Consider the following 22118-nt stretch of genomic DNA (forward strand, 5'->3'; position numbering starts at 1 on the left):
GCATTCTGAGCGGTCTTAAACAGTGTTACAGGCACTGCTTTCTGAAAAGTGACCCAAATCCCAATCACATGTCTTCTGAAAACTTTTTTTAATGAAGCTTTTGGTGCACTGGTACGCATTGTGTCTTGGATTTCAGAGTGTTATTTGTGGAGGGGCAATTCTTTTCCCCAACTATGATTCAGCATTCCTATTATAGGTAGGATGAGGAACTTAGCCCTCCAAATGTTGCTGGATTCCAGATCCCATAAACTCTGGTTGCTGGCAGAGGCTGATGGGAGTTGGAGTCCAACTACATCTGGACAGCTATAGGTACTGCAACACTGCTATATGCCAACAGCAGACAACAGCATCTTACCTTCATTTACAACATATTTGCAAACCTGTAAATACAAACTAAGACAGGAATAGAAATCAAACCTGTGATATACATTCTCCAATATTACCTAAGAGATGTATGTCAAAGTAAATTACTAAATTTGAAAACACTCACAGTATCCCGCTATCAATGTAACTGTGTGTACAGAAATGTTAAATGCTCTGTTTCACACATTCCTCTGCTCAATTACTATGAAACCAAGGCTTCTTTCTCTTGTGATAGATAACACAGAAACTGTCTTGTAAAGTTTTCACTGCAGAGAAGTATCTGTAAATCACAATTATTAAAGCACCAACATGTTTTGATGGATTAAAACACTGTATATGGTCTCTTTAAACATCAACATTCACAATGAACACTGTAACCACCAAAAGTTCACAAAGTGTCATTACATAAATGGAAATTTATTTAGCAAATGTGCACTTCACAGAGGTCTCTAAAAGTAAGCTTTGCTTCTGACTCTACAGAAGTTTCCACTGGGTGTTTCACAAGGTAGTGCAAGGTGCTGATAGCAGGAAGAATTCAAGGCATACTTCTTTTGCCCTTTCTAACATTGATTAAAAGACAATTCCTGAAAGTGAGCGTTCTTGAGAATTACATTAACAATATCATGTTTTGAGAAGCATTACACAAGAGCTGCACTTTTAGGCGGAGTGAGCATGTGTCTTAGTCCCTGCCCACAAGCAAGGGTGGTGCAAAATATTGTGTGACTGCCCATCCCACATTTTTTACTGGCAGTTTTGAGACTTACTATGGCTGTTGTGCTTGAAACAAGTTAATTTAAAGGAATGCCATTATCTCAAAATGGTACCTGGTACATGGAGTAACCCCCTGCCCCACCAACCCTACCCTAGCTGAAATATCAAGTTTTTACTTCCTGCATGAAGTTCCTTTTCCTCCACCACTTCACTAAGACTTGGTGAGGAGGTGGGGGGAGTAGAATAGTTTAGATAGCCTAGCTATTTATAAAAATGGGAATAGGCACTGCCACTCTCCTAAATGCCGATGGAAGTTCAGAGGTTGCTCCAAATCAGCAAGGGCAGGCTCTGACAGTCATGCGCTTCCACCAAAGGTTGAGTATGAGTTGTTCACAGATAAGATCTGCAAGTGTTACGGCTTAAAACTGTGGTGCTGGGAAAGGAAGAAAGAGATCCTCCGAAGGAAAAGGAAAAACCGAAAGCATATGGGCCCTAGTAGAGACGTTAAGTTCGATGGGGAGTCAAAGGGCCAAGATCCCCAAGAAGCAGCAAAAATATCACTCTTGTGGGGAGAGTCAGCTACAAAGAGGTAGATATCCCACTGGAAGGGAAAGACCAGGTCGTGAGCACGGGCAGGTACATGTATCAGTTACAGCCAAGTGAAACGTAAGAAGTTTCGGCGAGAACGACAAACTGCAAAAGAGGGCGAGGAGGAGGCAAGAGCAGGCGCAGGGGGGAGCACGGGAGGGATCCTGAGTAGGACCGGGGTCGGGGAGGGTGGGCAGGAGGGCTAGCCGGTGAGACCCTAATTCGGGGTGGGAGCAAAGGTGGACGTTACAGAAAACGTGGCTGGGCAGACGGAGGATAATGGGAAGGGAACTGGATCAACGGGACGCGATCGAGGAGTAAGGGCGTAGTAAGAGTTTAGTAAGAGTTTAGTAAGAGTGGGGGCGCGCGGGCTGAGGGGCAGCCAGACAAGACACACAGATGTTCCCCCCCCGACACCCCATAATACTCACGCCTTGTCCACCAGCTCCCGGACTTTCCACATATTGAGCATCTTGGCCGTCGTCGTCGTCGTCGTCGTGGCGGCGCGGAGAGCTTCCCCTCCCGGCCTAGGCCCCTACTAGCGCGTCCCCGGTCTCCTCCTCCTCCGCCTCCTCCTCCGCCAGGAGTCCGGCTAGCTGCTTCTCCGCCGCGGCAGCGCCAGGCCCGTCTCGCCTCGCAGCACCACCTCAGCTTCGCCAACGGCACAGAGACGGCGAGAGAGAGAGAAGCGATCGGTCCTGCCCCCCGGAAACCGGCAGCGCTGGGCCGCAAGGCCTGCTGGGACAAGAAGTCCGGCCGAAAGGCGGCCGGGAACGCCGGGCCTCGTTGAGAGAGAGGCGGGGGGGGGCAGAGGGATTCCGCCGCGCAGCATGCTGGGAGATGTAGTAGAGGGCGATCCCCTCCGCATGGCTTGCTGGGAATTGAAGTTGTTTCTTTTTGGGATCTTGCTCTAGACTTCAGTTGGATTTCCTGGAAGAGGAGAAGAAACGGTGGAGGAGCCTTCTGCAGAGAAGAAGTTGAGCTTCTTTAGGCCAGCGTTTGTCCTGTACAAACCAGTGCGAGAAAAAAGGAGAATAATCTTTAAGAATAAGAATAGTTAATTATGTGAAGTTCTCTGCTGCAGTCATGCTAGCTAGAACCTTAATTCTAAAAACTCATGTACAGTGGTACCTCGGGTTAAGTACTTAATTCGTTCTGGAGGTCCGTACTTAACCTGAAACTGTTCTTAACCTGAAGCACCACTTTAGCTAATGGGGCCTCCTCCTGCTGCCGCGCCGCCAAAGCACAATTTCTGTTCTCATCCTGAAGCAAAGTTCTTAACCTGAAGCACTATTTCTGGGTTAGCGGAGTCTGTAACCTGAAGCATATGTAACCTGAAGTGTATGTAACCCGAGGTACCACTGTATTGTCTCTATTGAGGCATAAAACTGCAGCAACCACAATGATGACAATCTAGAAAAACCAGGAGTTGTCCAACAAATGTAAGAAGAGCTGGATCAGGCCAGTGGCATACTGAGTCCAGCATTCTGTTCTCAAACAGTGGGCATCCAGATACCTGCAGGAAACTTGCAATAGGATGGGAGCACAAGACCACTCTGTCTTTCAGTGCTTTCCAGCGACTGATATTCAGAAGCATTGCCGCCTCAAACTGGAGGCAGAGTATAACCATTGTGGATAGTAGCCATGTATAGCCTTATCCTCCATTTCTAATCCTCTTTTGCAGCCATCCAAGCTGGTGGCCATCACTGGCTCCTCTGGGAATGAGTTCCATAGTTTAGTTATGTGCTGCATGTGTAATAGTTGTGGTGCATGGGGATTATTTCATCATTACAGGTGCTCACAAACCATCCATAGCTGGGAAATGGTACCATGTATGCATTCCATATATTGCTGACTCTATATAAGCAGATAACCTTGAAGTTATATGCTTATAAATTGGCCAAGCCAGGTAGGGTGTTTTTTGTGAGTGAGGATCTCTACCAAAGATTGAGCTAGAGAAGGTTCAAAACATTATATGAAATGTAATCACTTCAGCAACCAGTCACCTCCCATATCTTTGGCAATGGAGATGTGACAGGCACGTTTCTGAATTGTATTTAAAGACTGATGGCACTTCAGGGAACATATTTGAAGAGGGTCCCTATTTGTGCCTTTTATAGGAAATTTTCAGCTTAAATTTTTTTATTTTAGTAAGCAGAGTATCAGCCTAAAACGTTTCATTTATTGTGTTTTCACTATTTCTCTAAGCTATTTCAGTTGGCTTTTCCCTGTTCTTCAACATTTTGTCTGGATTGATACCAGGAAAAAAGGAGAATGTGAAAATCTACTTGAGGTAGTCATAATGCTATCAAGGAAATGATGTTCACAGCTGCAATGCATATATTAGAGAGCTGTGTTGGTATTTACAATGGCACTAATACACCTAGTTTGTAATACTGAAACTATCTTTGTTCCCAAAGGATTCACAATTCTCATGTTGGATTTCAATAATTCCGGATGAGTCAAGTTTCAGAATGCCCCCAACTAATCAGTGTTAAACTGAGAATACAAATATTTCTGGGATTCAGAGCAACTATTTATTCTTTTTCAAAGTACATAGGGTTAGCATCTATTATTTCATTTCACACTAGATGTGAACTGGGAGCAATTCAGGGGAAATAGAGGTAGGTAAATAAAACTTGATAGAAAAGTTGGGGGTGGGGGTTGTCCTCCTCCATTCCTTCTGTAGTCTCTTTCTGTCAACATTTAAATTGCACTTCCATAACTTTGGTGGACTATGACTTTATTTTGGAAGTTGTTTAAACATTTCCCCTTGTCGTGACTATCAGATGAGAAACGTGATGGTCACAAAGATCACCACAAATCAGAATCCTGGTCCTTAAAGCTAAAGCATAACATTGATTGGTTCAAGCAATGCAAGAAGGAAGAGGAAGAAGAGGGTGAAATTGATGTTGGCACATGTTAGAGATGGGTGGAAGGGAGAAGCAAACTATGGGTGTGCTGAACTTCAAAAGGCACTAGGCTATTCAAGAAATGGTTTCAAGAAAATCTAAATAAGCGAGTTCCAGAAGAAAACCAGAGATTAAAACCTGGGCATTGTCAGGATCATATATGCTGTACATGCACAACCTCCTTTTCTTCTCATGAAATCGCAAACAAATGGAAGGGAAGGCTATGGGGACTCAGGCATTAAAACTATCTCAAGAGAATATTGGCTCATCCTACTTGACAACAACACGTTGCATGATTTGTCTTCAGCTATTACACAGCTATTCAGGAGTACTAAGCAGTTTTTATAACTACTCTCTTATGATATAATGAACAGTGCAGAGTTCATACTCATAAATCCTTTCTCTACCTAAGTTTCTCATCCAAACATGACTTCATCTTTTTATACCTCATAGTATTCCTCAAACTTTTTCAAAGGAGAACCAGAGAGTCATCATGAAAACCAGGGAGTCATCATGAAAACTGGATCTCTTTGTATATTTCCCGGTTTAATGTATGGGATTTCACCTGCTAGAGTTGCATAAGCGTGTGCTCACAGAGTTGATTTTGAGATTTCCCCCTCCCCCTCATGCTCTGTTTCATTCATGATAATTGCTGATCATGATGTGCCTTAACTACTTCATCCCACATAACAGCCCTCCTGACACTCATACTGAGCACACTGAAGGCTAAGGAATATCTTGCAACATCACTGAATGTTCAAGTCTTGGCTTGTGTATCTGGTCTCTGAAGCTCTCACCGTTCTTTAAAATAATTAAGGATGGGTGTGGTGGGAAAGAAGTTTGGGTAGGTTTTACTAGGTACCTCTGAAGGTAACGACTGGGTTAGTAATGATGAAAAACTACATTGTCCCTTATAAAACAGAATAAAAATAAAATCAATTAGAATGCAGCTCAAACTGCACATTTCTGCTGATTTAACCCTAATATTCAAGTCAGCATAAACAGATAGTATCTCAACACCCCCCCCCAAATGCTCAGCCTTTGACTGAAAAGGAACCCCATAGCTAGATGGGAGCTGTCCAGATGTGGTTTAAGGATAGTGCTTCAAAGAGGGCACCTTTGGTCAATCTTAGAGTTTACAATGAGGCATGGAGGGTGAGGAGGCATTCTCTAAAAAGTGTGTTGCATGTAGATCCTAACCTCATCATTACAGGTGATTAAGGAACTATAGCAATACAAACATTTGGAATAAGCTCCTGGATACCATGCCCTACAGTAAGTAACTCAGGCTTGAGTTTATGTAAGTAATACAATTGCATATCACTTCCTTGTTAGCTTCCCGGTTCAGCCTTGCCTCCACTTCTGTGTCTGGGTTCTTTGGTGTGTATGTATAGCATAGTTGTATAGAACACATACATCACCAAAGCAACAACTATTAAAAAAACACAGACACAGATTAAGAGAGATAGTATTCTGTTGCAGACCTACAAACAACCCTGAACTTAAATCATATGCAACTAGGGCCAGAAGTATTTTTCTTTTCTTTTTTGGGGGGGGGTTGAAGGTAGGGGGAAGGAAGTGACCTATTTGTTCACTATTACTATTGTTTACTTCCCTCCCTGCCCCTTTTGCCTTTTGTGTCATTTTTTGTGTGGAAGGCAAGCGTGTTTGGAGGGGCTGATTTGTTTGGACTTTATAAACCACTCTAGGAGCCCTTTTGCCTGAAGAATGGAGTACAAATGCACTAAATAAAATAATAAAATAAATGAATACCAAAAACAGAAATAAGCAACAATATTTTAAAAAGCCAACTTTTAAAAAACAAGATGCAAAGGGCTGGATTTTAGGGGAGAACATTTCTAGAATGCAGCCTTTGGCTCTTGTGTCATGGTAACTAAAGTTGAGAGAGCGTTGCATGAGTAAAGGCCCTAGCAGAGGGGAATTGATCAGTGAAAATTTGCAGAGGAGTGCATGGTAGGGACCCGATTAGAAGACTGGGATCCAGGGGATCATTTTTAAATACAGTGGTACCTCGGGTTAAGTACTTAATTCGTTCCGGAGGTCCGTTCTTAACCTGAAACTGTTCTTAACCTGAAGCACCACTTTAGCTAATGGGGCCTCCTGCTGCTGTTGCGCCACCGGAGCACGATTTCTGTTCTCATCCTGAAGCAAAGTTCTTAACCTGAAGCACTATTTCTGGGTTAGCGGAGTCTGTAACCTGAAGCGTATGTAACCCGAAGCGTATGTAACCCGAGGTACCACTGTACACTTTTTGCAATGATATTGAACATGCCTTTGGTAACAAATGCAGTTATACCATGCTCAGCACTTGTTGTTGCCACTCTGTGGTTGACAACTGGTGATCATTTTGTAAATATAAAAGGGTCATATTCAACATCACACTCTCCCAGTCCTTCCATAGGCACAAGCATTTCCATTTGCCCAACAAAATGACCTGCTGTGTGCTGTTCTGTGATTAAAATAAATATTAACATTAACACTGAAATGGTTACAGAAGGGTGGAAATGATCTCTGTCTGTGGGTCAGAGAAATTTTCTAGAAACTGTAAGAAAAAAAGAGCTGTAACTGAAAAGCAGCCATACTCACGGTGTAAGTGTATTTAAGACTAGTTACTGTGCATGGGTGCAGTAATGGGACAAAGGAAGGTGAAGAGTGTGTGTTGTCAGTCATGCAACACAGCAAAAAAGGGGGAGAGGCAAGTTCCTTCATGAGACTTAATGCTATGCGATTGATGATCATCCAGGCAGCATCCTTCTGTCAAGTCTATGTAGTATGCATGAGTATATGTATAATTTCTGCATGATGTAAGAAGCCTTTCAAAGGCATAAATAGCTTATCTGGAACCAATGGAATAAGACTTGACTGGTGTGAAACTGAATTGACATCTTAACTAATAGCAGTGCAAGTTGTGTTGGAATGTTGTATCATGAAAAGAAATAATACCTTATTCTAAGAAAAGAGTAGAGTTCTTTTTAAATAAGGAAATGTGTGGAGGGGGGGTGTTACAGCTTACTATGACAGTTCAATGCACTCGTAAAATATCTGCTTATGGAATATATTAAGTGTTGCACTTAAATTGATTTGACCCTATTAACACCAACCGCAAACAAGTTCGAGTCAATATTATTATTTAAAAGCAAAGGAGGGACTGATGAGAAGCAAAAGAAAGGTCACTAGTAGTTTCATAGCTAAGGTCAAACTGAGGTTTCATTTAAAAGCGTGAATTTAACCACCAGTTTATTTTCAGACTGAACAATTTAACCGAGTCACCAGATTTGCATGCCTGCTTTTTTTGGGCAGTGCTACATTAAAATAATGTGGTTTGTATAGAGCAGTGAAACCATGCTTATGTTTACTAAGAAGGAAGTCCCTTTGTGTTAAATGTGCATACCATATGTTATATGTGGTACCTACAGTAGAATTCAACAGGAGAATCACCGTGGTAAGTTGTTTCATGGGGAATGTGCATCTGTTTTGAGCCCCTGTAACAGGTAAACGGCGTTCCGTGTGCTGCGCTGGCTCGCCAGATGCAGCTTGTCACGCTGGCCATGTGACCCGGAAGTGTCTGTGGACAGCGCTGGCTCCCGGCCTCTAGAGTGAGATGAGCGCACAACCCTAGAGTCTGTCAAGACTGGCCCGTACGGGCAGGGGTACCTTTACCTTTACCTTTAACATCTTGCCAAATTATGAAGATAATTTTTGCTATTTCCTTTCTTCTACCACCTTCCTGCTATAGTGCATGATAACACATGTGGTAAAATTCTCTGAGCCACTTAGCAGGACATTGTGGAGACTAGCTTACCAAGTGGTTACATTACAGTGATACATTACTCGTGTGGTAAATGGTCATCTATATTCAACCAGACTCACTTTAGGTTTTTCAGTCAGTACCGTACTGACATTTCAAGCAGCATCTTCAAATAGCTGCCATTTATTTATTTAAAAAATCTATGATTTGGCCTTCACCTGTACTGATACCAGGACAGGAAACAACATAAAATAAATGTTAACAAACAAAACTAGTTCTTAAAACACATGTAAACACATGCAAACAAAGGCAATCAAAAGCAATTAAACAGGAGAAGGCTAAAACAGTCCCTTAGAATCATAGAATTACAGTCATACTTCGGCTCCCGAATGCCTTGGGAGTCAAATGTTCAGGCTCCCGAACAATCAAAAACCGGAAGCGAATGTTCCAGTTTTCAAATGTTCTTTTGGAAATCAAATGTCCAATGGGGCTTCCACAGCTTCCAATTGGCTGCAGGAACTTCCTGCAGCAAATCAGAAGCCGCGCTTTGGAAGGCGAACATTTCTGAAGTCGAATGGACTTCTGGAACAGATTCTGTTTGACTTTCAAGGTATGACTGTATAGAGTTCGAAGGGAGCACAACTGCTGCAACCCCCTGCAAAACAGGAATCTTTTGCCCAATGTGGGGCTTGAACCTTGAGATTAAGCTGTTGCTGAAAATGTGTAAAGCTTGAGTCAATGGGTACATCTGCAGCTGGCAGCAAAATGACAACAGTCTCAGCACCCATCACACATACCTGTAGCAGGAGGGTATTCCACAAACTGTGCTCTGGTACAAAGAAGGCTTTATTCCATGTTAACACTGAATGAGCCTCCCCTAAAAGTGGATGCGAAGCGGAATGCTAATCATATAGTACAGGCATACTGATATAGGGAAAGGAAAATTATCAGATATATTGGTCCCGAGTTGTACCTTGAATTGGTCTCAGAAACAAATAAGTAGCCATTAGAGTTTGGAAGTTGGTGTAATATTGTCAAAATTCTGGCAGCAGCATTCTGCAGGAGTCGCCTTCAAGGGCAGCTCCCTGTCTAATGCACTAAAATGATCACAATCATTTTAGTGCATTAGACAGGGCATGGATTAGAGCATGGACCACTGTGACAAGGCTATGCCTATCCGGGTATGGTCATAGCTGGCATACCATCTGAAGCTGGAAAACCTTGTTCCTTTTCATTGATGCTGGATTTAGGAGTAGTTCCAGGCTACATACCCGTTCCTTCAAGTGAATCCTACCCAGAGCAGAATGTACACCTAATTCCTGGACAGAGGAACCACCTACCCCATATAGCCTCCCTCTTGTCAGGATTCAGATTCAGGTTTATTGGCCCTCACCCACCCATTACTAAATCTATACGGATTCAGAATCTGCACAGCCATATCTGATTAGATTTCCATATTGCTGATACATGGGACTAACACCAGCATGAGTTTGACCAAACTGCGGGAAGCAGTGGAAGATAGGAGTGCCTGGCATGCTCTGGTCCATGGGGTCACGAAGAGTTGGACCGACTAAAGAGTCGGACCGACTAAACGACTAAACAACAACAACAACAACACATTCTTCCAGTGTGAAATGCCCGACAGAAACACTTGTTCCCTTTTTGTCCAAAACATGTATTAAAGGGCAAGCATGGCTTGGCAATGTTAAAGTCATTAATACTGCCAATGTTATGGAGTTCTGATTATCTGAATATTATCTGAATACCCAGGGCAAGGTACTTTGAATATTTAAGGTTCTGGAGTGATGGAGAACTACATAATTTGAGTGAATTACTGCCTGAAGAAAACAGGTGAGAGTGTATGTTTTAATGCAATTGATTTTATGCTGATGGATCTACTTAAAATGCCTTCGTAGTTGGATTCCTGCAGTCCGCTGCCTTCATCCCAGAGTGTTTTTGTTTTAATGGAGCAAAATGATGCTCAGCCTAGCCTTTTTTGTCTAGCATAATTGCAAGGTTTGCCTTGCCAGAAGACATATACAACAAAAAATCATACCAACTGAAGGAATGTCACGGCCTTTCTGCTCATAAGCCAGCAGCAGTCCCGACGATTTTGTAATAGGCTTAATTCCCTGGCCCCCTCAAACAGAATGGGTTTTGTTACTTCTCATGCTGGCATGGAGTTAATGCAAGCCTTCCGCCTCCAAGATTCGAGACCTCGAGGGAAAAATGTTAATCTCTTAAACTACTTGGTTTGCCAGAGTTTTCTGATGGGGAACCTATTTGCTGCACATCTCTTTTGGTACACTGGGGCATTGGGAGGGGGCGGGGGAAGTGATGATAAATGGTGCTACCTGGAATGAAAGGTTTTGTTATCGAGAAGAAGGAATAAAATAAGAAGAGGATCGGCAAGGTATGAACTCTAGAGAGGCAGGAGTTGTCAGAAACCTTTCCCCATCAAACAGGCTTCAGAGAGCCACTGCAGACGGGTTTTTAGTAACAGTCAGTCATAAGAGTGTAGGAAGTTGACGTCCTGTCCCTCAGAGAGCTGAGGTATTGACAAAAGACATGCAAACTTGAAAAACGTACATTTGTGGAAAAATCCATCATGACAAGAGACTGCACTTAAGTCACCAAATGGACCTCACCCCTGGGACAGAACTCACTTATGGTTGTACATCCAGTGAAGCCATCCATGGGATTAAGCACACAGCCAATAAAAAGGGTACCATTTGGCAATCAGATCTTTCAAAAGCTATTTGGCTTTTAACACTGAGGGCTTGCTGTCATTGACATGTACTTCCCTGCAAAACCTCAGTGAATCCATCAGAAGTGCTGAGCCATTTGGAGCTGTGCTGAAGCACAAACATATTCAAATGTCATTTAAAGGAATCCCTCAAATCTACCTTGTTGTAATCCTGACTAAGCCTTTCAGCCACCGTTTACATAAATTGCATAGGAAAACTCAGATTTTTGTTGTTGGTGGTGCATGTTTGTACCAGCTAGTTGATTTTAAGGGATTAATGTTGTGGTCCTTGACATGTCTACTCAGGAGTATAGCCCATTGTGTTTGATGACTTACTTCCATAGAAGTGGGTATTGGCTTACAGGGGTCAGCAACCTTTTTCAGCCGTGGGCTGGTCCACTGTCCCTCAGACCTTGTGAGGGGGCCAGACTATATTTTTTTTTGGGGGGGGGAATGAACGAATTCCTATGCCTCACAAATAACCCAGAGATGCATTTTAAATAAAAGCACACATTCTACTCATGTAAAAACGTGCTTATTCCCGGACCATCCGCGGGATGGATTTAGAAGGCGATTGGGCCGCATCTGGCCCCTGGGCCTTAAGTTGCCTACCCCTCGCTTACAGACAAATCTGAAACTTCAGATTACATTGCTTTCCTGTGATCCTTTCCTCTACTTATTTTCTTTAAAGCATGAATCGACCTGGGGCAGGCAGCATCTGGGACAGAAGAAGTTGGCAACTCTTTCTTCTGCAGTCATTAAATTACACTCCCCAGGCTGCTTTTTTTCATATTTTAGAGGAAGGCAGTGGGGAAGATATAGAGAACTCATATCTTTCAGTCACAGAAAATAAAAGTAAAAAATGGCTTGGGAAGGATTTTGAGTTGAAGAAGAAAGATTTTAAGTTGCTTCATTCCACACACCCCTCTGCTTCAGGTTTCAGCTTGCCCAGGCTGATTCAATTTTTTAAAAAAATACACCAGGGGAAAGAATAATGGAATTCTGTATGATACGTTGTTTGAGCTTGAGTTAAATAGTTTATTTAGGTGCTTGCAAGAGGAGTTCAGAGTCCATCATACTCCTGGGCTGACAGTGAATTCTGAATGCAAAGTAGAAAAGTGTGACTTTGGTAGAATTATACTAAAATAATATTGAATTTTGTCAGAATTGCACTAAAATAATATCAAAACATAATGAGGCACCTGGTGAAGAAGACTTTGGCCTGGAAGAGCTAATGCTACGATATATTTACAAATCTATTAAATAATCCTTGGAAGCATGAAACATTGCCACTCTGTGACATTTTGTTTGGTGTCTTAACAGTAACATGCTGTGGATTGGGGTTAGTGTCTGGAGTACGCAAAGGTATTTGAGCCATTATTCACAATTAACAGTACAGGTGGCATCCCAAAATGCACTACATACTGAGAAAATCGAAACTGCTGCACATTTGTAAGTATGCCCATCTTACTTTGAACATATGGATAACTAAAACTGGGAACAATTTGCAGAGAGATGGCCATTTTAGTCAGTTGTAGAAAAAACTTGTGGCACTGTGAATACTTATTTAATTTAGTTATTTCATAAAATTTATACACCACTTGATTGTTTTTAAGAAAACCTCAAAGCAGTTTACAAAAAAAGTTAAAACAATAAAATTATCACTAAGAAAAACTAACAATAATCTGAGACATATGGAAAGTCAAAATAACAACAGACTAAAAACAAAACTCACAAATACTGGAAGGGGTGTGGGGAGGTCTAGTTTTTCCTGGGCCAGAATCCATTTGATGAATTAGATGCTGGTCCACAAAAGCTTATGCTGTAAGTTTTGTTTGTCTTAAGGTGTCAGCTAAGCCTCATTGGGTTGCATGCAGACTTAATGGTGCTTACTGTAGACACATTGAAATAAGTATTAATTTCACTAGGTCTTATTTGTGTATGACTGTAATTGAGTATGACTATAAAAGTAGAGACATCACCTTGCCAACAAAGGTCCGTATAGTAAAAGCTATGGTTTTCCCAGTAGTGATGTATGGAAGTGAAAGCTGGACCATAAAGAAGGCTGATCACCGAAGAATTGATGCTTTTGAATTATGGTGCTGGAGGAGACTCTTGAGAGTCCCATGGACTGCAAGAAGATCAAACCTATCTATTCTTAAGGAATTCAGCCCTGAGTGCTCACGGGAAGGACAGATCATGAAGCTGAGGCTCCAATACTTTGGCCACCTCATGAGAAGAGAAGACTCCCTGGAAAAGACCCTGATGTTGGGAAAGATGGAGGGCACAAGGAGAAGGGGACGACAGAGGACGAGATGGTTGGACGGTGCTTTCGAAGCTACCAGCATGAGTTTGACTAAACTGTGGGAGGCAGTGGAATACAGGAGTGCCTGGCGTGCTCTGGTCCATGGGGTCATGAAGAGTCGGACACGACTAAACGACTAAACAACAACAACAAATAATTGGATATCACTCCTTAACTCTGTTTTTTTTTTTAAAAAAAGAACCATAAGTTGCATGGTTTGAAACTTTGACCTCCAAGTTGGTTGGCTGGTCTTTTTCCACAGGGCTTTGCTGGAAATTTTACAGCACTATCGGTGATGCCAAGTCCTGGATGTAAGCAGAAAGGTTTGGCACCATTGGGCAGTCCATGAGTTCTGTGGTGCCTTTTGGATTCCATGGACTTAGCAGTCTTCTGGCAGCTTAACAAAGCATCCTTCCTTTCCTTTTTTGGGGACTAGAATAATAATGATGATAATAAAAGATTGGAACAATAGATGTCTTTAAGTATGGGAACACAAATCCTTTATCAGTCTCCTGGCCATGCACAATAAACAAAGCTGGATATTTATTTCATTTATAGCTCAGCCTTCAGAGACTGTTGCTGCTGTGTGTGATATACTCAAAGAGTTGAATTTGTCCATACACTACAGCACCCAACAGCTGTTTTCTGGCTAATAGCAACAAAGGCCGAGGGTAAATAAATGGCTGGAAACCCCCAAAGATGAGTTCTCATGATCTAGTTCCACCCACATGCTCATATGGTAGTGTAGATAGGATTTTTAATTAAATAAATGAAATAGAATATTTGGAAATGGGGTTGTTGAAATGTCACTATACCATGCCCTTGGTTCTAAGTAGGTAACAATGTAACAATGTAACTTGTTCAAGGAAAAACAAAGTTTCCTGCAATACAATTGTCCTGAAAGGGGGGGGGAACAACCTTGCCATCATTTTAAGCATGTCCACATCTCTTGACTTGAGAAATATCTCCCTTGTCTGGGGCAAGTGTGCAGATCAAAAGCTCAGGAACACAGGGTAAGAAAGCTACAGTTAGAATTGTATTCAGCACTATGTGAGCAGAATTCTGCTTGTGCAATAGGACTGCCATTTTCTCTCCTTACCTGCACACCCCAAAATCTGCTTTGGATGGTCCCCCAAGTCTCTGGAGTTGATTTTAAGGCCTGCAGGGAGGAGGGGCTGGAGGGGAGAGGAAAGGAGAGGAGGTTTTGTTGCATGCCCATGAGTCTGTTGTGCAAGCAGAGCTTCTGAGTTGGACATAGCCCAAGTACTACTTCTGGTGATGGCCTATCAGGGGGTACATTTAGCTTCAACCCCTGCAGGCATTCTGGTTAGAGAGTACCTCAGAGTCTGACCTGATATGAAGCAGCTTCCTGTGAAAACTATGTAAAAATAACAGCAAGTATGGAATCTAGCAGGCAATCTGGGCTGGCACTGGTGGTTGCCATAGGACTGGGGTCTCAGCAGGACTTCTTTTCCAACCCTGAACCTGCTGCCATCAGAGCTGTGGCAATGCTGCTGCTTGCTGCTTGCACTGTTGCCCCTACCTCAAGTCACTCAGTTGCACCCATTTTTACTTGCCAGTGGTACTTATTAGGGTTGTCCAGCAGCTTTAGACGAATCCCAAATCCTGAGCCAAAGCAGGGTGCTTCAGAGGCTTTTCTGAGCTTGTTCAAGGCAAAGCACAATCTGTACAAGGTGCCTCAAATCAAAGCAGAACCTCCCAAAGCACTTGTTTTGTGTTTCTGCAAAACAGAAACGCTGCCACCAGGTGCCTGCAAAAAGTGAAACCAAAGTCTCTAAACTTAACATCCTGTATATGGAAAACACGAGGGTGGGGACTGAGCAAATGAGTGAGGAGAAGGAGTGGAGATTGCTGTGTTGTGACTAACAGGTCAGGCTGATAATAAGAGGGAATGATTTGTCCAGGCTCTCCAGTCCCAGTGCTTTGTGAGAAGGGATCTGACAGAAATAAAACATTGTCTTGGTCTTCTTACTCTGTGGATGTTGTTCTGTTTCTGAGGAGCAGCAGCATTAAAGAGTTGGAGGATTTTGTTTACCACACATCTTTCCAAGCCAGCCTCTTATTTATACCCCACTCGTTTTCTTCCAAACTGTAACTGCCATGTTTACTTTGTTCCTTTGGATTTAATCTTGCTATGGTATGCATTTCTGTTTGAGTAAGTGTTGATTGCTTGCTCTTATAGGAATCAGTGGGTGCCCCCTGCACCTTCCATTTAACATAGTTGTGGGAAAGTTCAGGGTCCAGTCTTCTTTCATCTGTCTTGAGTGATTTTAATATTTTATTAACTTCTCTGCTGTAGTTTGCCTTATTAATTATTATCAAATTATTGCCTTTGCCTGTTTCACACAAACACACCTGCTTGCTTTGTGCTGGCAGCAGTGTTAGTATATATTCTGTCTCAGTGATTTTACTGTTTTATTAATTTCTCAGCCATAGCATCAAAATTTGGGTGTGTGTCTGTTTTGTGCACATTTCAGTCTGTTACTGAACTAAAGTGCTATTCTGTGTGCTCAAGCATTTACTGTTGTGAGAAGCAAAGCGTTACACAATGCACATTTTGTCATTTATCATCATCATCATCATCCCCGTATTGTTAACAATCCATTATTTTGTCAGATAATGAGAAATGCACATGGTGTTGGCAGCAACAACCGGGGAGATTAAGTTACTATTTGCCAAGTGCCATGGGACTTTTGGGGTTTGGGTTTGGGATGGGTTTTTGGAAGACACCTGTGCGCGAATATGTTTTATGTGTGGAGATCAGTCCACACTGACCAACACACAGTCTTCACAGTAAGGCTCTGTTCCGATGGTATGCGGTAGATTCTTATCTGCTGCAACCTTCATCTGCCTTCACAGCCATTGTGACATACCGCTTGTTATCTTCCACCTGTTCTGCTTTTGAGGACTTCTTGGATCATTCTTTGTGTAGCACTTCCCCCTTGACCTTACCACCTTGGGTGACCCTACTGGGAGTATGAGACTCCCGACAGTTTTGCTCACAATGATCATAGGAACGTGCAAGCTCACTCACCACAATAAGGCAATGATCCAGCAAGTGAATGTGAAGAAGCATACAACTATTCTGTCAGCAGAGACTGTATTGAATCTTATCAGAACTGTGAAAACCAGGTGAGAATTGGCAGGAAAGGAACAGTTTTACAGGATGCTAAATTCATGTGTGCCTGGTGCTGATCAGTAATGAGTCACCCTTGCCATGGAATGGAGTTGAACCGACCAGAAACTTTAAGGAATATGTACCTTCAGCAATTGAGAAAAGGCACAAAGGCACAACTAGCTGTAGGCACCAGTAGAGCACTTGCTTTTTTATACCTAAAGGCTTTTGAGCTTTGCATTCTCCTCAGTAAAAGGGATACCTTGCCAGAGGCAATGGCATTCCACTGCAAGGGGAATATATTATTAGAGAACTGATACAGAAACAGAACAGCTGTCTGACAGAGATGAGCTTGTGTGTATGTGTGCCTGTGAGGGACTGAGCTACATACTCATGTATGGTTAGCAAGGCACAGTGGAAATGTGCATAACTTGTCCAGGTTTCTCCTTACTCCACCCAGCTCTGTACCAACTTGTCACTGTTATGGCTTCATATATACCTCCCAGATAATAGCTCTGTTTTAAAATGCTGGTCAAGTGGTTCCTTGCTTGCAAAAGCACTCTGCGTTTCAGAGCTAAGAAGCCCAGGTAGGGCTTGACAAAGAGCTGCAGGAGAGGGGGCAGCAGAGGGGGGAACATCTTGCTGTCCCCTTGTAATGCTAGGAGGGGAGCTTGTCGTTCTCTAGCACAACAGGCCAGATATCACCCTTTTCTTCCCTGTACCAGCAGCCAGGGAGAAAGTGTTGGGAGAGCCCGACTCAGGTTGACTTGGTGGAACTCCACATATCTGATTGTTTCAGCCACCCACTGAAGAGGAAGCAGTGGAACACCGGTCATTTTTCAGCTCTGTGACACCCCATGAATTTACAGAGGGGCCAGATACCTTGGGATGCAAGCCCAGTGCTACTGTAGCGGAAAGGGGAATAAAAAGGAAGAAACTGCTTGACATCTTCCACCATTTTGATACACCCAGCCTCAGGTTAGGAAAGTGTCGTGAGGTGAAACTTTTCATAGGGCAACAGTTAGGGCCAGAGGCACCAGCTTGCAAGGGCAATTTGAGGTATGTGTGTGACATCGTGTACGTGAACCAGGCAGAAGCTTCCTGGGCTTTGGGAAGGAGACACCAGAGGAACATTAAGGCGGCTAGCCTAGTTCCCCATGTCCACTGACCGCACACCACTGGGTTAGGATTATTCTCCCCACCTCCTCAAACTACCTTATCTGTGTATCCAGATTTAAAATTTTGAGATGTATAATTGGCCTGTTGAATTCTTACAGCCCATTGTTTTAGCTGTTCTCTCTGGCAACACGCCATATACACCAGCAGGTTCAGAATCTTCAGGAGAATATTTTTCTTCTTCTTCTCACCCTCAAATGGAGTACAATTAACATGGAAAGCAACCGGCAAATATGGAAATGAGTCTGCTACCGAGAAATCTGCACAAATAGGGTTATTGGAACACCCTTAGAAAGTAGATTATTTTTCAGTCCAGTCACATACTGGTTACCTATGTGATTGTGTGTGAAGAAAAGGATGGAGCAGCATCTCTGAGAGTTCTGTCTGTTCCCAGCTACGCTGTTTGAACTGCACATCACAGTCCAGTGACTGACAACTGCAAAGGCATTAGCTACTAGCCATGGGAAAAAGGACAGGGGGAGAGAAAGAACCCACATTGATTTTGTATGATCAATACCCTAAAAAGTTGTATACCTGTATCTGTGGAAAATAGTTTGTGCAGCTAGTTTTCTTGGAGAAAACCATGCTGGAGAGAAAATCACAGTTTCATATTTTTCCTTGCTTACACTGAGAGCCTTATATCTTGCTTATGGATAGTATGTTATAGAGGATCCATCATCGAATCATCTGAGCTCCTTGGAAGATAGGAAGCTGCTTCTACTGAATCAGACCATTTTCTAACTTAATATTGTCTACACTGATTCAGGCAGGGAATATTTCCAGCCCTTCCTAGAGATGACAGGGACTGACCCATCTGCAAAGCAGATGCTCTAACACAGCCCTTCCATCTCTCCCCCTCCCTTTTTTTTTAATTTCAATACATCTGTAAGAAAATGAAGGGCCATTTTCTTTCTGCAACTGCAACGGGATGTTTTTCAAGCAGTGGTTTGTTGCCAGGCATCCAGCTCCTAAGACATGTTGCTTTAGCAAACTAGCCTTTGTATTTGTGTTTAGTGCACAGAGTGACAGGCTCTGTTTTGTTTTTCTCTTTCCTCTGCCCCCATAATAGAACTTCAGATTTTTTTTGTTTCAGAAAAGGGCAACCAAAATGATCAAAGGGATGAAGGAGCAACACTGTGAGTGATGGTTGCAGCATTTGCCACTTTTGAGGAAAGGTGAGTAAGATGTGACATGATGGTGTCTGGAAAATATTGGGGCTCAGTACCCAATACCCTGTGGGTTCAGCCTGGATGGCCAATAAAATCCAGTTACCAATTGTCAGTAAAGCAGAACATTTAGTTAGGCTGTGCAAGGCTGGTGTGACAGAATCTCAACTAGCTACTGAGGTGGGGCGGGCACACCAAATATAAAAACAGCACAAGCAATTATACATTTACAAGCAAAGGGAAGTGAAGGGACATTTACGTCCATATATGGCGATCCTTCTACTAGCTTGTACTGGTTTGATCAAAAGACATAGCGAGTCTCTTATCTTTCTGTCCCTCCTGCTTCCTCAACAGTTACAGCAATAGCTCCGGTGTATCTGTCGTTCCACCCTTCTCTTGCAACACAACCTTCACATTTCAGCCTGCGCTCGTTCACCCTTCTCTCAAATATTTCAATTTTTATTCTGCAATTTCTTCGGCGATACAAGTTTATAAAATTATGCGTGGCATGGAGAAAGTGGATGGGGAAGAGTTTTCCTCCCTCTCTCATAACAGCAGAACTCATAGACATGCAGTCAAGCTGAAGGTTGGAAGGTTCAGGATCAGGCATAGGCAAACTCTGGCCCTCCAGACATTTGGGACTACAATTCCCATCATCCCTAGCTAACAGGACCAGTGGTCAGGCATGATGGGAATAGTAGTCCCAAACATCTGGAGGGCCGGAGTTTGCCTATGCCTGTTCAGGATAGATAGATAAAAGAAATCACTTCTTCATGCAGCGCAAAGTTCCATCTAGAGACAGGAAGGCCTGGAAACCCCCTGGAAAAAATGAAAAAAAACCCCGTTTCCCCCCAAAGCCATTTCCCCCCCCCGAAAAATTGAAAAAAATAGTTTGATATACTTTGAATATTCCACAAACTATTCCCCCCCCCAATTTTCCTGAAAAAATGGCTTTGGAAAAAAACAGAAAAAAACTTGTTCCCCCCCCCCCGCATTTTTCAGTTTCCCCCCTAAGGCCTTCCAGCACCACACTTTAGAGCTCCCAGCCAACTGACACCAGGCAGGTGCTCTCACTGTACTCTTTCCGGCAACTGCTCAAAACATTTTCATTAGGGCCAGCCCAACTGAACACAGAAGCTGCATGCAATTTACTTCCTTTTAACCACTGCTGACTTTAATCATCTTTTGAGTACTCTTAAATACCTGCTTTTAACTGTGTTTTATCAATCAATTTAATGTACTGTTGTATATTATTGTAAACTGTTTAGAAAGCTCTCTTACCATCATGCGGTTTATAATAATAAATTCAATTTTAAACACACACACACACATTTTCCTTTCAAACAGAGTTTGAGCCTTAGTGCAACATACTATTCAGTAACTAGATATTGGTTACTTCTGGGCCTGGCACGCAAAAAAATTGCCTTATACTTTGCCACAGCTGTCTTCAAGTAGAGATGGGAAGGCCTGGAAAACCCCTGGAAAAAACAGGTTTTTCCCATTTCCCCCCAAAGCTGTTTTTTCAGAAGTTCATGAGAAAAATGACAAAGAGGAAGAAGAAATGGAGAATGATAGCAGTAGTTCAGAAAATGAGATAGAATAAACTGCATGTATACGTTGCATCTTCTTCTTTTTAAAAAGCACTACTCAAAGGGTAGACCTTCTATGGAGCTTAAGTATTGAGGTGGATCTTAACTTTATTTGCTGTTGGTGCTAAGGGGCAAATCTGATTATTTTTTATGTTGATGGTTTCTTGCTTTTTTGTTGCTTTTGGGGGGAAAGGGGGAGGGTTACCTGTTTTATTGCGAGCATAGTACTCTTATATACACTGCGTTTCACGCAATTTGTAATACTATGCCACACTGAACTTTTTTTCCAATTTTTCCAAAATTTCCATTTTTCCGAGAAAAAAACAGGGGGGGAAACGTTTTTTTCCTCATGGCTTCAAAATTCCTGGAAATTTTACATCTCTAGTTCCATCCCTCCCACAGAAGGCAGCGATGGCCACCACCTTGAATGGCTTTAAAAGGGGATTGGACAAATTTGTGGAGGATAAGGCTATGCTCTTCCTCCTTGGTAGGAGGCACTAATGCTTCTGAATACCAGTTGTGTAAACCACAGGGGAGAGAGTGCTCTTGTACGTGGGTCCTGCTTTTCGGTTTCTTTTATATATAAATTTAATTTTATTAAATTTTCTCTTTTACAATTTAAAATACTCATTTAAACATCCTTAAAATATCAAAGACTTCCCTTCTTCTCTTTCCATGGTTCATTTTGCATCTCATAAATCCCTGCATATTTTTCAAAAACTAAACCATTCAGTATTCCATTATTGCATTCATCAAAACATATTTACATTGTTGTGTTGAATTTATCTTAATGCTGCCAATGTTTTCAGGTGTACACAATTTCCCCCCATATATTCAATAAATGTTTTCCAATCCTCTCCAAGCATATGTTCTTCTTGTTCTCTTATTCTATATGTTAAGTCTGCAAGCTGCACATATTCTGTCAGTTTAAGTTGCCATTCTCCTTTAGTTGGGATGTTGCTCGTTTTCCATTTTTGGGCTAGCAAAACACGGGCCGCAGTTGTAGCATATATAAATAACTGTGGCGTTTGCCTCCTAGGATGGGTCATAAGGAAAGGGTTAAAATAGGTGTGATGTGATTGGCTAGTGAGAATGCAAGGGGGGAATAAAAGTTAGAGTGGGAGGTTTTGAAAGTTAGTTGAGGTTTGAGAGTTGAGGTTTGGGAGTTGAAGAAGGAGGAGGGAGGAATAGGCAGTGGGTTGGTAGAGTTGTATTGTGAGAGAGTGAGAGGAATTGTTAGGTGGAGTCAGGTAGATAGTTGGAATAATCAGTTTGAAGTCGTTAGGAACTAAGATTAAGAAACTGTCAAGAAAAACTAACTGAAACCATAAGCTTGTTCCTGCATTTAAAAATGAACTTGATTATTTGTTTATGTTAACAACTGACTGGACTCCGTGTGTCCCCGTGAGATACGGGGTGGTGGCAGTGGAAAAAGCTATCGCAGTGAATAGCTGGGAATTTCAGTCTGAATTATCCCCAACCAAAAGGACTCTGGTTTTTTTTTGGGGGGGGGGAGAGTACTTTTAAACATTTTTTTCAGTTCATTGTGGATTATTTCCCAGTACTCTTTTACCCTTTTACAAGTCCACCACATGTGAAAGAATGTTCCCTCAACCTCTTTGCATCTCCAGCATTTATCTGATTCAGTCTTATACAT

General features: G+C 42.4%; 1 protein-coding gene across 2 annotated transcripts in view; it reads right to left on the reverse strand.

The window, feature by feature from the left end:
• Positions 1-2394, reverse strand: part of CLINT1 (clathrin interactor 1) — a 72060-nt gene extending 69666 nt beyond the window's left edge. The window contains exon 1 of one of the 2 annotated variants that reach the window (XM_053377127.1): positions 2094-2394. In XM_053377127.1, coding sequence (XP_053233102.1) covers positions 2094-2134 — 41 coding nt within the window. In that variant the 5' untranslated portion in view covers positions 2135-2394. The remainder of the gene's footprint in view (positions 1-2093) is intronic. The other variant, XM_053377126.1, reaches the window with a different exon arrangement.
• Between the last annotated feature and the right edge of the window lie 19724 nt (positions 2395-22118).

Source organism: Podarcis raffonei, chromosome 2, assembly GCF_027172205.1.
Source record: "Podarcis raffonei isolate rPodRaf1 chromosome 2, rPodRaf1.pri, whole genome shotgun sequence".
Taxonomy (NCBI): Eukaryota; Metazoa; Chordata; class Lepidosauria; order Squamata; family Lacertidae; genus Podarcis; species Podarcis raffonei.